The 15,288-nt window shown below is 55.4% G+C and overlaps 1 protein-coding gene across 1 annotated transcript in view; it reads left to right on the top strand.

Annotated features, from left to right (window-relative positions):
* CPT1B (carnitine palmitoyltransferase 1B) overlaps window positions 1-13,285 on the top strand; it is a gene marked incomplete at its 3' end in the record, with an annotated part of 30,567 nt that extends 17,282 nt beyond the window's left edge. The window contains 4 exon segments of the mRNA XM_034763512.1: window positions 509-625; window positions 11,628-11,792; window positions 12,294-12,428; window positions 13,133-13,285. Of these exon segments, the coding sequence (XP_034619403.1) occupies window positions 509-625; window positions 11,628-11,792; window positions 12,294-12,428; window positions 13,133-13,285 (570 nt within the window).
* Window positions 13,286-15,288: the final 2,003 nt, after the last annotated feature.

The following is a 15,288-nucleotide window of genomic DNA, read 5'->3' as shown; positions in this document are numbered from 1 at the left end:
GCCTTCTCTCAATGGGTCCATTGTATAGCTGATGGTCCTTAATGGGCCATCAAGCAGGCTAGGCAGAGCTAACACCAGTTTGTCTGGGATGTCACCCAGAAGCATAGCATAAGTTTGAAATACAGACAGTATAGAGCCAACACTCATAACTTCAACTACAAAACTGATACACACATGTAGACAGCATAATCATAACCAGCAAACCATAACCTTGTCTTAGACACCTCATTTGACCCCCTTTATACAAGATTTGGTGCCACTACAGGACTTTGGTTGCAACCATGTTCTATATGGTCCCAGTTCAAGTCAATAACGTGACACAGCCCCAGGGGTGCGTGGGCACAGACGGGAGGGGCTGTGAGTTCCCAGCCCTTGGGGTGCAAGGGTGGTGCCAGGGGTATGTGGCCACAGGGACAGAAGGGGCTCTGGGTTCCCGGCCCCGGGGGTGCGGGAGTTTTTTCTGCACTCACACAGGCCCCTCCCCCTCCTTGTCTTTTTTTCTCTGCAGTTCATGCTGGGGACAGACAAATTCCACTTGGGCTACAGCGAGGGGGGGCATTGCTGTGGGGAGCCCAGCACAGCCATGGCCCCTCCCCAGAGGCTGCAGTGGGACTTTCCGGAGGAGGTAGGTTTAGCCCAGCTGTAAGCAAGGGAGATTCCTTCCCCCCCAAGCCTGACTGCCCTGCCCCCGCTGGGATCAGCAGACCCCCTTTGCCCCAAGCTGTGAGCCAGGCGCTGGCTCCCCTGGCTCTGCCAGAGCCCGGAGTCACTAACCCTCCGGCCACTCTCCTCTCCCGGGCTTGGGGGGAGCTTTGTTATGGGCAGTGCAGGCAGCAACCCCGACAGATCAGGCTGCCAGACGCTTCCCATTGTAAGAGCCTGTTTTCAGCTGCTTATGATTTTGCCAAAGTTCAAGCGTTGGGCTGGAATTTCCCGGGCCAGAGTCTGCCTCGGGCTGAATTCTCCTGGAAAAGGTAAGACAAAACAAGAATGAGCTTGGGGGAAGTACATTGATTTGTCCGTATGAAACGTTCCGAGAACTGCTTCGTGGTTTTGGAGCCGAGCCTGGGGTGAGCCTGTGTCGGGCGCCTCTTGTCACTGCAGATCCCCAGCTCTGAACCTCGCAAAATCTCCATTTGCACGCACTCAGTGGAGATTGGCGGCTAAATTCTCCAAGATTTTGTCTGCACTGAGCATGCTCCCTCTCTTCACCGCTCCAAGGTGTGACCGGACGATGTCCGTATCATGGATCCGCAGCACTGGGGTTGTGCCCCACCTCTGGGCCTGTCTCTAGGAGGAGCCCGGCAGTGGGCCCGACCCCCAGGGTCTCTCGCTTCCTCCAGGGTGAGCCATGCAGCTGGACCTCTGGGTCTCCAGCTGTCCTGCTCACACCACGAGCTCAGTCCCGGCTGGAGCTTTGTCCACTCCTCAGGGATTAAGGCACCGCGCCCAGCATTTGCAGTGACACCCTCACGCTCTGTCAGAGGAGCTGGGTTCGTTAGTCACCTGGCACCCAGTCTAGGGCGTCCTCAGGTCAGCACAGAGAAAGGCAGGTTAAAGCAGAGACCTCCTGGTTAGCCCAGAGCCCAACTGTTCAGGCTCTTAAGTCATTTCCAGGACAGAGCCAAGATTCCTGCCAGCAGCCAACTCCTATCCCCCACCTCACACCTTCCCAGCTGGGAAACCCACCTCCCCCTGGGGCGCAGTGTCCTGGGGACTGGAATTGCCATTGCCTTCTCAGATAACCCACTGGTATGGGGTCAGCCTTGGCCAGTCCAGGGTCAGACAGTTAGGCCTCATTCCCACCCACATCTCGTAGCCTGCCCTGGGAGCCAACAGTCCTCCCCCTCTCCCCCCTTGGGGAGCCATGCGAAATGTAAGGGAAACAGAGGCACACACAGGGGTCATAACAGTATTGCAAAAAATTCCTGCGTTGTCGCATCTCTCCCCTTCGCGGCTGCACTGAGCAGGGTCATTTTAACCAGTGACCGGGGAAGTCCAGGGACCCCCGTTCACAAAAAGCCTCAGGCAGAACATCTGCACACCATGAATGACTGCCACCGCGCAGTCCTGGAGGGTTAGGTGCCATCTGAAAAGCTTTGCATTAACCCTTTCATTTAACGTAGCCGTGCCGTGGAGCGTGGTCAGGATAAACAGTAAAGCGCCACCCGAACACGTCCGGCTGAAGAGCCCATCCCATGGGCAGGCATTCCTTCTCTTTGGCCGCATGGTTCTGCTCCCCGGGGAGCAGCTTCCTGCTCCGGGTTACAGTGGGGTGCCTCTCCCCAGTAGTATCGGCCTGCAGCAGCACCGCCCTGTGTCTGAGGCATCTGTGAACACCAGGAAGGGTCTGTCAAAGTCTGGGTTTGCCCCAGCTGGGCCCAGGCTTAGCCTCCTTCAGAGCCCAGAGACCCCCCTGGCCCTGCTCGGTCCACACCACCCCGCCTGGCTTGTCCTTCCTGTACAGTGTGGTGATGGGAGCCGCTAGAGAGCTAACGTGGGGCACAAACCTCCGGTAGTACCCCACCATCCCGGCGTAGGCCTGGGCCTGTTTCTTGGTCTGGGGAGCGGGCTAGTCTCTGATCGCCTCCACCTTGGCAGGCTCTGGCCTTACACGCCCGCTCCCCACCTTCTGGCCCAGGTATGACATCTTGGCTATCCCCACCTTACACTTTTCCACCTTTACAACCAGTCCTGCATCCTGGCGGCGACCCAGCCCCCTCTTCACCTGGGACGCGTGGTCCTCCCAGGTCTGGCTAAAGACACAGATATCATCAATGTATGCCTAGGCCAAGTTCTCCATCCCCCTCAGAAACTGGCCCACCAGGCGCCGGGAGGGGGCAGTTGCCCCCTTGAGGCCGAAAGGCAGGACCAGGAACTCAGAGAGCCCCGAATGGGGGATAAAAGCAGATCTGAACCTGGCGTCTGGGTCCAAAGGCACCTGCCAGTAGCTTTTAGTGAGATCCATGGTAGTGAGGTAACAAGCCCCCCCCCAAAATTGTCTAGGATCTCGTCAGGCCTAGGCATGGGTCAGGCACCAGACATGGTGAAGGCACTGAGCTTCCGATAGTCCACTCAGAGTCTGATCGACCCATCCCCCTTGGGGACCAGCCCCACGGGTGAGGCCTAGGGGCTGGTGGATGGCAGGATCACCCCTAAAGCCAGCATGCCCCGACCTCTCTCTCCAGGGCCTGGGCTGTGCTCCCAGTGACTCTGACGGGGAACACTTTGACTGATGGGAGAGTTGGTTCCCGGTAGACAGCCAGGTTAATGAGCCCAGGCCGGCTGGAGAACAGCGGCTGGTAGGAACGCAGCATCTCTCTGATCTCTGCCTGCCACGCAGGGATTAGCTGGTCAGAGAGGGGAATTGATTCCAGCGAGGGGCTAGCTTCTGTCTCAGGGAAGAGATCCACCAGGGGATCATCCCCCCTTCTCCTCCCACTGCCCACACATGGCCTGAATCAGCCTCTCCCCGTCCAAGGACGGCTTCGTCATGTTGACATGGTACCCTCGGTGGCTGTGAGCCCGGCTGGACAGTTCCACCACATAGTTCACCTCATTCAGCTGTGTGATGACTTTAAAGGGCCCGTCCCAGGCGGCCGGGAGCTTATTCTTCTGCACTGGGATGAGAAGCATCACCTGGTCCCCGGTGCCATAGGAGCAGGCACATGCTGTGCGGTTGTATCAGACCTTCTGCTTCCCTTGGGCCCTGACCAGGTTCTTCCTGGCCAAGCCCATGACGCCGTGAGCCTTTCCCCTGGGGCAAACAGCACGTGGGGTAAATACATGTCCCAGTCCTGCCGATCTGGTCCATAAAAGTCCTCAGAGTCATTTTCAGGGTCCCATTCCACTTCTCCACCAGCCCGTTGGACTGAGGGTGATACACCGAGGCCCAGGCGTGCCGGACCCCACATTTCTTCCACAAGCCCCGGGGCAGGGCTGACATGACATTGGACCCCTGGTCTGTAAGGACCTTGCTGGGGAACCCCATGCTGCTGAAAACGGTCAGCAGCACATCTACCACAGTGTCTGTCTGGATGGAGGACAGGGCCTGCTTCCCCCTTATCCCGGGCCCTGACCACTCTGGCAGGGGACACGGGACCTGTAGTACTGCTGGACTGCGCCAGACTCCAGGCCAGTAGAAACCCTGCAGCAGCCTTTGCCAGGAGCACAGGATCCCCTGCAGCTGTACCTCTGGGGAACCACCAGCTGCCTCCTGATCCCCCAGGGGAGCCCACTCCTGGCGCAGGAATCCGGTCTCCAACAAGGGACTTCCTCCTTAAGGGGTTTGCAGTGCTGTGGCCAGCCAAGGCCCTCAACTTCTCTGAGGGGGGAGGGGGGGGGATCCTTCTGCAGCTCAGTCTGGCTGGGATGGTGTGACGATGCGGTTCTGGTGGGACCCAACTGAGAGTGCCAATTCAGGACAAATTGCTCAAACAGGGCAGTCACAGCCCAAGGCTGGGGTTTTTCCGCCTTTAAGGCAAACCAAACCAGCCAGACTAGGAGGACTTCGGTCTCACCCCACTGGCTAACCACAAGTCACACAAGCAATTCCCTTAGACACTTCAGTTTTCCAGTATCCCCACCAGTGCCACTTGTTATGGGGACAAATGGTTATGAAAACCAATACCCCAATAAAAGAAAAAAGGTTCTCCTGATCCCATAGGATCAAAACCTGGATTCAGGTCAATATACAAATTAGATCTTACCCACAAATCACGCTGTTGCCAATCCTTTAGAATCTAAAATCTAAAGGTTTATTCATAAAAGGAAAAAGAGATGAGAGCTAGAATTGGTTAAATGGAATCAATGACATACAGTGATGGCAAAGTTCTTGGTTCAGGCTTGTAGCAGTGACGGAATAAACTGCAGGTTCAAATCAAGTCTCTGGAACATCCCCAGCTGGGATGGGTCATTCAGTCCTTTGTTCAGAGCTTCAGTTTGTAGAAAAATCCCTCCAGAGGTATGAAGCAGGATTGAAGACAAGATGGAGATGAGGCATCAGCCTTATATAGTCTTTTCCAGGTGTAAGAACACCTCCTTGTTCTTACTGTGGAAAATTACAGCAAAATGGAGTCTGGAGTCACATGGGCCAGTCCCTGCATACTTTGCTGAGTTACAAGGCATATTTGCCTTCTCTCAATGGGTCCATTGTATAGCTGATGGTCCTTAATGGGCCATCAAGCAGGCTAGGCAGAGCTAACCTCAGCTTGTCTGGGGTGTCACTGAGAAGCACAGCATAAGTTTATAGACAGTATAGAGCCAATATTCATAACTTCAACTACAAAATGATACACACATACAGACAGCATAATCATAACCAGTAAACCATAACCTTGTCTTAGACACCCCATTTGACCCCCTTTATACAAGATTTGGGTGCCACTACTGGAGTTTGGTTGCAACAATGATCTATATGGTCCCAGATTATATTAATAACATCACAGATGGGTTAGTTGGTGTTGGTCCTGCTTTGAGCAGGGGGTTGGACTAGATACCTCCTAAGGTCCCTTCCAATCCTGATATTCTATGATTCTATGAAGTCAGCTGCCGAGGGAGGGAGTCACAGCACCCTTTGGCCGTGCCTCGGTTTCCTCACCTGGGGACAGAGTTGGGCTCAGCCCTGGCTCGGGGAGTGCATGTTCCCCAGGTGAAGGCTCACTAGCCCCATGCTTGGTGGTTGGTGACCCCTGGTCAGGGCTGGCTGGTGCGCTCTGGCTCCTGGTAAGAACCAGGGCGTTATGGGCACCATTTGGCCAGTCATCCAGATCTTTTCTCATCAGCACCTCTGCAGGTAACTGATCCTGCACCCCAACCTCTTTGGGCCCCTGCGTGGCCCCCCATCTCAGGTACTTCTTTGCTACAGGCACCCATGTCCTGGTACCCCTGGCCCTCTTCCCATCCACCTCGATGGTGACGATACAGCGATTGCTCCCCTCGGGCTGCTCTGCTCTGCGCACACCCTGTGAACGGGATACCCTGAGGCTTGAGAGCTGAGGCCTGAACATCACCCCTCCCCCAGCTGGGCGGGTTGTGGGGTCTCCTCCCCAGTGAGCCACAGGCAGGCTGTCAGTCCCGCAGGCCCACAACTTGCCTTGCCTCCGGCTGGGCTTTCACCAGGTTAGCCCTTCGAGGTGTTACCTGCACACCTTAGGGCACCCCACCTTTTCCCAGTCCGTAGGGCTCCAGGCGAAAAGCACCTGCCCATACGCAATCCGTAGGGCTCCAGGTGTAACCAACCTGGTCAGTGTAAGTACCCACCCCCTTTCCCAATATGTAGGGCTCCGGACGTATACTACTTCTGCAGGACCTTTTCCCAGTGAAAGAGCCTTAGGCCTTGGCTACACTTGCAGCTGTACAGCGCTGTGAGGTAAACCTGTCTTTGTACAGCTGAGTAGGGAAAGCGCTGCAGTCTGTCCACACTGACAGCTGCCAGTGCAGTGGCGTGGCCACACTTGCCACATTTGCAGCTGTGTTGGGAGCAGTGCATTATGGGCAGCTATCCCAGCATTCATGTGGCTGCAACGTGCTTTTCAAAACGGGGGGTGGGGTGGGGTGGATTGTGACAGGGAGTGTGAGGGGGGAGAGAGTGCTTTTTGGAGCATGTCAGCTCTCTATTTTGCAAGTTCCGAACTCCCGGCCCCCTGCTCATTCATTCATTCACTCACTCAAAGCAAGCTGCAAACTGTTTGCTTTTCTCTGTGGTACAAGCTTTGAAACCGGCATTTCCGCATTCCTGCAGCCCGTCACAACAATGGAGAGGATTGGCCACTTGACAAGGTGATTAGTACAGCGCTGCAAGCGTTACACTCACACCCGTGAGTCCTAGCCACTCCGCTGCAGCTGTTATTCCTCTCGGAGATGTGGAGTACCTGCAGCGGTGTACCCAGGGAGATACAGCGCTGCAAGTGCCCTGCCAGTGTGGACGGGGAGTGAGTTACAGCGCTGGGGGAGGCTTTACAGCGCGGTAACTTGCAAGTGTAGCCAAGGCCTGACACAGTAATATCCTGATCCTCTAGTTATTAACAATCACCAAGCAGAATACACACTAAGCACACAATGCCATGCTCAGTGCACGGTCGTGCAGAGGATTCTTAACAGCTCTGATCTTAGGCTGAGTCTTGGGGGTGAGTTCTTCTTCCTCCAGGTCTTTCCTTCTTATTCTTCTTCTCTTCCCAGCTGGTCTCCTTCTTGGACCCCAGTTTATACAGTGAAACTTGAGTCCTGCTTAGCTAGACCCCTTAAACAATCATTTTACTGAAATCTATCTAACCAGTCCTAACATATTGTAACATAATTCTCTGACCAATTATATCCCACTCCCCTAATTCACTTACACCTAGCAACATTCATTATACAGCTGACAGAAACAACTAAAGAACCAGACCGAGACCAGACAGATAAACTATAGGGAAGTGGGGACCATAATGACAAAACAATACAGAAATGAGGATTTCACAACCACAGCTATTGAGAAGTGATTGCTTGACAGACCGATGCTGTCAAACTACGTGTTCTTTAGCCATCTTAAGCTCTGTTTCTGTCTCTGGTGCTAGTGGGGCCATTCGGACGGGGTCTCCTTCTTCCCAGCCCGATCTGACAGTGGTTGAATGGAACGTAGATGGAATGGGAGGATGTGACTTCCTGCTTCTCCGCTAAAGGCTGCTGCTCAGGTGCTCTGTTAATCTGGCCGCAGACAAAGGCCGTAGGCTTTCGGCCTTACAACATGGCTGCAGACGAAGGCCTGATCCTTAGAGAGGGACCTGTCCGCCTCCAGATATTACAGTTCAGGTCTCTGCGGTCCCTTGGAGGTCTACCCACATCAGCTGTCACCCCTGGCTTGGATTTCCTCGAGCCTGACTTCTGGGGCACCCCATGTGACTCCTGTTTTGGGTCCCCTACCTGGCTCAGTCCATTTTCATACCTGGACCTACTGTCCACAGATTCATCTGCCAACGCCCCTGCACTAAGCAGATCCTTATGCTTCCTGTCCACTAGCCACATTTTAAACTTGTGTGGACAGATCGCAGAGCTGCTCCAACCCATCCAGGTTATACAAACCCTCCAGCGTAGAGACGCCTGCGGCCGTACCCCATTTGTGGAGAGATTCTCCCAGCAGGGGGTGGTTTCCATATAGGTCACAGCTGGGGTATTTTGCAAACCCTGAAACCTTTTCCTGTGAGCCTGAGGTGTCAATTCAGACTTAAGCAGTAGAGCCTTTTGAACTGTTCATAGTCTCCAGTATCAACTCCGTCCCTCTGGCGTGGATCCACAGGATCGGTGCTATGCCCCCGGCTCTGGAACAATGTCTAGGAGGAACAGTTCAGTGAACCAGACCCTCTAGAGATTTCACACGTCTGCCAGGGTGAGCCACACGGCTTCACCACCTCCTGAGACTGAACCTCTGGGATTCCCGGCCTCCTGCTTCACCTCATGAGCTCTGGTTGGCGAGTGCCACTGAGACAGACCCCGGGGAGAGACTTAGCCATTCTTCAGGGACTAATGCATCTCGCCCAGCATGTGCAGGGACACTCACCTAGCGCTGGGAAAGCAGTCGGGTTTATTAGACAACTGGCACCCAGCACAGGACGTCCTTGGGACAGGACAGAGAACTGAAGGTTAAAGCATGGTCCACTCTGGTCAGCCCAGACCCCAGCCAAGCTGTAGTGAACCCCACTGGTCAGGCTCTGTGTCTCTCCCTGTCTGACCTCCTTAGTCAGATCCCAGGAGCGAGCCCCGACTCCTTCCAGCAGCCAACTCATATCCCATCTCACACCACTCCACTCCTTTCTTCCCCAGCTGGCAAGTGGGGAAATCTATATCCCGCTGGGTCGCTGGTCACTAGGTGTCCATGTCCTGGGGACTGGGTTTTCCATTGTCTTCTCGGATTCTCCACTGATATGGGGTTGGCCTCTAATGTCCCATTCAGGGTCAGACAGCCCGGTAACATTCACACCAGTGTCTCTTAAGCCTGCCTGAGAGAACACTGTCCTTTTCCCTCCCATTGGGGAACCATGCGAAATGAGGCACACACAGGGGTCATAACAGTATTGCAAAAAATTCCCATTTCTTCACACTTGTCCACTTTTCAAGGACTAATGCACCTCACCCAGGCACACTCACACAGCGTTCTCGACACCATGGGGTTTTTTAGTCAACTGGAACACAGGCTAGGAAGTCCTTAGGTTAGCACCAAGACATAAAGGTTAACGCAATCCGTTCTGGTCAGCCCAGAGCAATCTACCAAGCCAAACTGCAGTGAACTCCATTTTCAGGCTCTGTCTCTCCCTGACCTCCTTGGTCAATTCCCAGGCAAGAGNAGCCCTGTCTGCAGAAAGCACATTACAGGACATTTTGGAGTATTTGCTGCATTTGAAATCTTCAGGCCTGGCTCTGAGCTCCCTGAAGGTTTCACTTAGTGGTGACTTCAGCTTTCCATCCTCCCATTCAAAGGCAATTGCTATTCTCAAACCCTATGATGGTGAGGTTTTTAAAGTGTATTATCCATCTTTTTCCACCAGTGAAAGGACCGGTGCCATTGTGGGACCTTAACCTGGTCCTGGTGGCGCTGATGGGTCACCATTCGAGCTGATAGCAACATGCTTATGGGCTTTCCTCTCTCAGAAGCCGGCTGCCTTGGGGCCATCATATCCGCAAGAAGAGTTAGCGACTTGCAGGCCTAAATGGCAGAGCCTCCATATGCTCAGTTAAGAACATAAGAACGGCCGTATTGGGTCAGACCAAAGGTCCATCTAGTCCAGTATCCTGTCCTCTGACAGTGGCCAGTGCCAGGTGCCCCAGAGGGAATGAACAGAACAGGGAATCATCAAGTGATCCATCCCCATCACTCATTCCTAGCTTCTGGCAAACAGAGGCTAGGGACATCATCTCTGCCCCTCCTGGCTAATAGCCATTGATGAACCTATCCTCCATGAACTTACCTAGTTCTTTTTAGAACCCTGTTATAGTCTTGGCCTTCACAACATCCTCTGGCAAGGAGTTCCACAGGTTAACTGTGCGTTGTGTGGAAGTTATTTACTTAACTATATTTTCCCCCAAACTACGTTGAAGTGCAGAGGAACAGCATCTGCATAGTTTAGATGCCAGGTGGTGCTTGGCATGTTATTTAGAAAGGATTAAGCCATTTTCTTCACCGCCTTATCTCCCATGCTGAGTGGCTGAAGGGACAACCAGTCTTGGCTCAGCGCATCTCCAGGCGATAACTGCCTGCATTACCATGGCTTCTGAGGTGGCTAGGATGACATCTCCACAGCCATTGCTGGGTCATTCAATGAGCGCGCAGGTGACATTGGCCGCGTCTCTTAGCGGTCTCAGCGCTGGATGTCTGCAGTACTGCGATGTGGTCTTCTGTGCATACTTTGTCTAGACATGATGCAATCACCATGGCATCGAGCTCGGTGCAAACGTTGGGAAGGCAGTTCTGCGCTGACTGTTAAATAGACTCCGGGTCCACCTCGGGCTGGAACCGCCTGTGAGTGGAATACGTGTCTGCAGCCACTCGAAGAAAAGACGGCTACTTACCTGTATTGTAACTGGCGCTCTTCAAGATGCGGATGCAGATGTGTATTGCACAATCCACCCCCTGCGTCGGAGTCTCCAGCCAGGGAGTTCGGTGCGAAGGACTGAGAGGGGTTGGGCAGCGCCACCCTTGTATAGCCATGGGAGAAGCTATGAGGGGAGGAGCGTGAGCGCCACCCCTAGGGACAGCTGGGCAAAATTCTCCCACTTCAGTGCGCTGGGTGTGCGCACGCCTGAGTGGAATACATGTCTGCACCCACATCTCGAAGGACAATGGTTACGATACAGGTAAGTCACCATCTTTTCTTACCTCCCCATCCCAGAGCAGAAGTTAACTCCTTCACACCCATGGGGTAACAATACAAAGTGAGGGGAAACTGAGTCACGTACATTTCCATAAAAATATTACAAGGAAGCCCAGGTTCTCCGCAGCGCTGGTGTAATTACCTACTGGATCTTAACCCATACGCACAACGGGAGGGTGAAGGCACCAGGCAACCTTCATTCTGGCATTTTCTACCTATTGTGGGCTTGGCTTTGCCACACTAGCATTATTCTAATGTAATTTTGTGTGTGTAATTCTGTCTGCTCCTGGTGGCTCTTCACTCCTCTGCCAGCGGGGGTCAGCCCTGTTGCTGTATGGAGTGGTCACCCCGAGCGCTAGATGGTGCCCTCAGGGGTGGGGGGACTGAGGCCTGGGCAGTGGAAGGGATAATCCAGGAGGCAGTGGGGGAATCCTTGCCCCCCCCAGCCTTTGTGCTCTGGGAAGTGTGACCTGGACTGGAGCATGACAGGGTCTGTGTCCTACCCAGGGAGCAGTCCCTGCCCACACTGGGTCACCGACCTTGGGCCAGCCGAGCTCCCCAGCTGCTCTCTGCCTGGCCCAGACTGACATTGCTAGTGGAATTGCCCTGGGAAAGCTCTGGGTTAAATCCCAGGGAGAAGGTTCGTGAGTTGCCGCCATGGGAGCCCAGAGAGGCCCTGCGAGATCCCCCACTCCCAACATTCCCTGTCCCCATTAGCACGGGAGCCCAGTTCGGGCCCCCGCATGCTAGCCAGGAAGACATTAGCCAGTGCTCTCTGTGCAGTGCAGGAAGGTTATCGACAGCTCCTACCGCGTGGCCAAGGCACTGGCAGACGATGTGGATTTCCACTGTTTCCAATTCTCCAATTTTGGGAAGGGCCTGATCAAGCTATTCAAGATCAGCCCCGACGCCTTCATCCAGATCTCGCTGCAGCTAGCTCACTTCCGGGTAAGAGCCGCCCCGTGACCCCGTCTGTCTCTCCCTTTCCCTACACCCGTGGCTCTCTCTGTCTCTGCTGCCTACAGAGACGGGTGCAGCTGGCTCACCATTTCCCAGCTCCGGGAGTCCTGGGGCAGCAGAGTCTCGGCTGTTTCTAGCCCGTGTGGCTGCAGAGGAAAGATTGAACGTGGAAAGCCTGAGTGACCCCGTCGGCTCAGACCCGGGCAGCAAAGAGCAGCTCCCAGTGCGCGAGTTACAGTCTGGGGACTGTTTGGGGCTGGCAACGGTGCCGGGGGCTTGTTCGGCTCTGGTGCTGGGCTGCTCCCTCCCTGCAGCCCTCCCGGTCCCCACTGGCAGGGCCCAAGCGAAGGGGTGAGGGGAGCCTCTCGGCCAGGCCCCATGCGCTGCTCTGCTGGGACACGAGGGGCAGGTAGCGCTCCTCATTCCCCCCCTCCTCCATGCCCCCTTCTGCCCCCCTCCCCAGCTCTGACCTGCCCCGTCTCCTTCCAGGACAAGGGCAGCTTCTGTCTCACCTACGAGGCGTCCATGACGCGTCTCTTCCGGGAGGGCAGAACTGAGACGGTGAGATCCTGCACCAGGGAGTCCACGGCGTTCGTGCGGAGCATGATGGACCCGGACCGGGGCGTGAGTGTAACCCTGCCAGGCCCAGACCCCTTCTCCCCCCACGCCAGACCCAGGGCCCCCCCCGTATCCCCCCAGCCAATCCCAGGGGGCCCCCCCGTATCCCCCCCCAGCCAGGCTCAGGGGCCCCCCCATATCCCCCCAGCCAGGCCCAAGGCCCCCCTGCATCCCCCCACACCAGGCCCAGGGCACCCCTGCGTCCCCCCAGCCAGGCTCAGGGCCTGCCCCATCTCTTCCCAGCTAGGCCCAGACTCCCCATCCCCGCACCCACCCCGCCCAGCCCCGGGGCCGCCCCGCCTCCTCCCAGCCAGGCCCATGGCCCCCCTGCGTCCCCCCAGCCAGGCCCAGGGCCTACCCCCTCCCCCCAGCTCCACCTATCCCCCTAGGCCCACCCCGCACCTCTGGGCTAAGTCAGGGACCTATCCCCCCTCCCCCCATGCTGTGCGTTACTCACTGGGCACTGTGCTTCTTCCATAGTGTCCTGTGGGTCCCATGGGGCTGCTGAGGGGGTGCTCTCCCCAGGGCTGGGCACAGTCGAAGACACCCCCTAGAGCCAGTGCACTCAGTCAGAGCCCTTGGTGGAGGGGAGAGTGGCACAGGGAGCTGCCATAGGCCAGGGTCGAGTCCCCAGCCCAGACCCCACGGAGGGGGAGCCCCTGGCCCCTGTGTCCCGGCTCTGCCCTGAGTGCGCCCCTTTCTCACTGCAGCAGCTGGAGCGTCGACAGCTCTTCCAGGCGGCGGCAGAGAAGCACCAGCACATGTACCGCCTGGCCATGACGGGCGCCGGCATTGACCGACACCTCTTCTGCCTCTATGTGCTCTCCAGGTACCTGGGGGTGGAGTCGCCCTTCCTGGCGCAGGTGAGGATTCCCTAGGGCCTGCCCAGATGGGTGTGCCCCGGGCCAGGGCAGCAGGGGCTGCACAGACAGCCAGGGTACGGCTGCGCCAGCCCTGCTTGCCCTGTGTCTCCCATATGGTGCCAAGTAACCATGGCCCCTGCCAGGGCCGTCTGCTGCCTGAGCGGGGGCGTGTGGGGATCTGCCTTCCACCTCTTCCCAGCTTTGAACTCGGAATCCGGGGACACACAATCTCAGGGCTGGCGCAACCCATTAGGCGACCTAGGCGGTCGCCTAGGGCGCTAACATTTGTGGGGCGGTGACCGCGGCGGCCGGATCTTTGGCCGCCCCGGTCGTCGTTGGTATTTCGGGGGCGGGACCTTCCACCACCTAGGGCGGCAAAAAAGCTGGCGGCACTCCTGCATAATCTCCACTCCTGGTTCCAACCCTAAGCGGGAGAGGAACAGCAGAGGGGAAGGGAAGGGACATGAAGAGGAAAGATAGTGGCCGTGCCAGTGACCCTAGCAGCCAGGTAGGCAATACTGGCAACAGAATGACTGTGCCCAGCTGGGCGAAGCCGAGCAGGAACAACGAAGATGTCTGACTCCAAAGCAAGGAGTCTGGGTAACAAGCTGGAGGAGGTAGAACTACGGGTGCAGGAGGTGAAAGCTGGTATTCTAGGGGTAACAGAAACAAGCGGGAATAGTAGTCATGAGTAAGGCTAAGATTTTGTCAGAGATATTTTTAGTAAAAGTCACAGATGGGTCCCGGGCAAAAAAGAAAAATTCACGGAAGCCGTGACCTGTCCATGACTTTTACTAAAAATATACCTGACAAAATGGGGATCTGTGGGTCGCCACACCGCCCGAAGTGGGGCAGCTGCGGGGGCGGGGGCTAGGAGCCACCTGCAGCAGCTGGGGGCTGCGAAGTACCCCTGCCGTCTGCAGCTCCAGGGGTCCCCTGCTGCCCATGGGGGCCAGGAGCTGTGGGGTACCCCCGTTGGTGGCGGCCGGGGGCTCAGGGATTCTTCCCAGACAAGGTCAGCTCCCAGACTGCTGCATTGGACAGCACAGTATGGGGCGGAGGTGAGCAGCCCTCAGTGGTGAAAGAACAGGTTAAGGACAGTTTAGAAAAGCTGGACATGCACAAGTCCATGGGTCCAGATCTAATGCATCTGAGGATGCTGAGGGAGTTGGCTGATGTGATTGCAGAGCCATTGGCCATTATCTTTGAAAACTCGTGGTGATCGGGGAGGTCCCGGACTATTGGAAAAAGGCTAATGTAGTGCCCATCTTTAAAAAAGGGAAGAAGGAGGAACTACAGACTGGTCAGTGTCACCTCAGTCCCTGGATAAATCATGGAGCAGGTCCTCCAGCACTTGAAGCACTTGGAGGAGAGGAAAGTGATCAGGAACAGTCAGCATGGATTCACCAAGGGGAAGTCGTGCCTGACTAACCTGATTGCCTTCTATGATGAGATAACTGGCTCCGTGGATATGGGGAAAGTGGTGGACGTGATATACTTTGACTTTAGCAAAGCTTTTGATATGGTCTCCCCCAAAACAACGAGAAGTCCGGTGGCACCTTAAAGACTAACAGATTTATTTGGGCATAAGCTTTCGTGGGTAAAAAACCCACTTCTTCAGATGCATGGAGTGAAAATTACAGATACAGGCATAAATATACCGACACATGAAGAGAGGGGAGTTACCTTACAAGTGGAGAACCAGTGTTGAAGGTCAATTCAGTCAGGATGGATGTAGTCCACTCCCAGTGATTGATGAGGAGGTGTCAATGTAAAGAGAGGGAAAATTGCTTTTGTAGTGAGCCAGCCACTCCCAGTTCCTATTCAAGCCCAAATTAATGGTGTTAAATTTTCAAATGAATTGTAGCGCTGCAGTTTCTCTTTGAAGTCTGTTTTTGAAGTTTTTTGTTGTTGAAGGATGGCTACTTTTAAATCTGTTATTGAATGTCCAGGGAGATTGAAGTGTTCTCTACTGGCTTTTGTATGTTACCATTCATGCAAAT

This window comes from Trachemys scripta, chromosome 1 (assembly GCF_013100865.1).
Source record: "Trachemys scripta elegans isolate TJP31775 chromosome 1, CAS_Tse_1.0, whole genome shotgun sequence".
In the NCBI taxonomy this organism is placed as follows: domain Eukaryota; kingdom Metazoa; phylum Chordata; order Testudines; family Emydidae; genus Trachemys; species Trachemys scripta.
The sequence above is the reverse complement of the archived record's forward strand: the minus strand, read 5'-3'. Positions and strand labels throughout refer to the sequence as shown.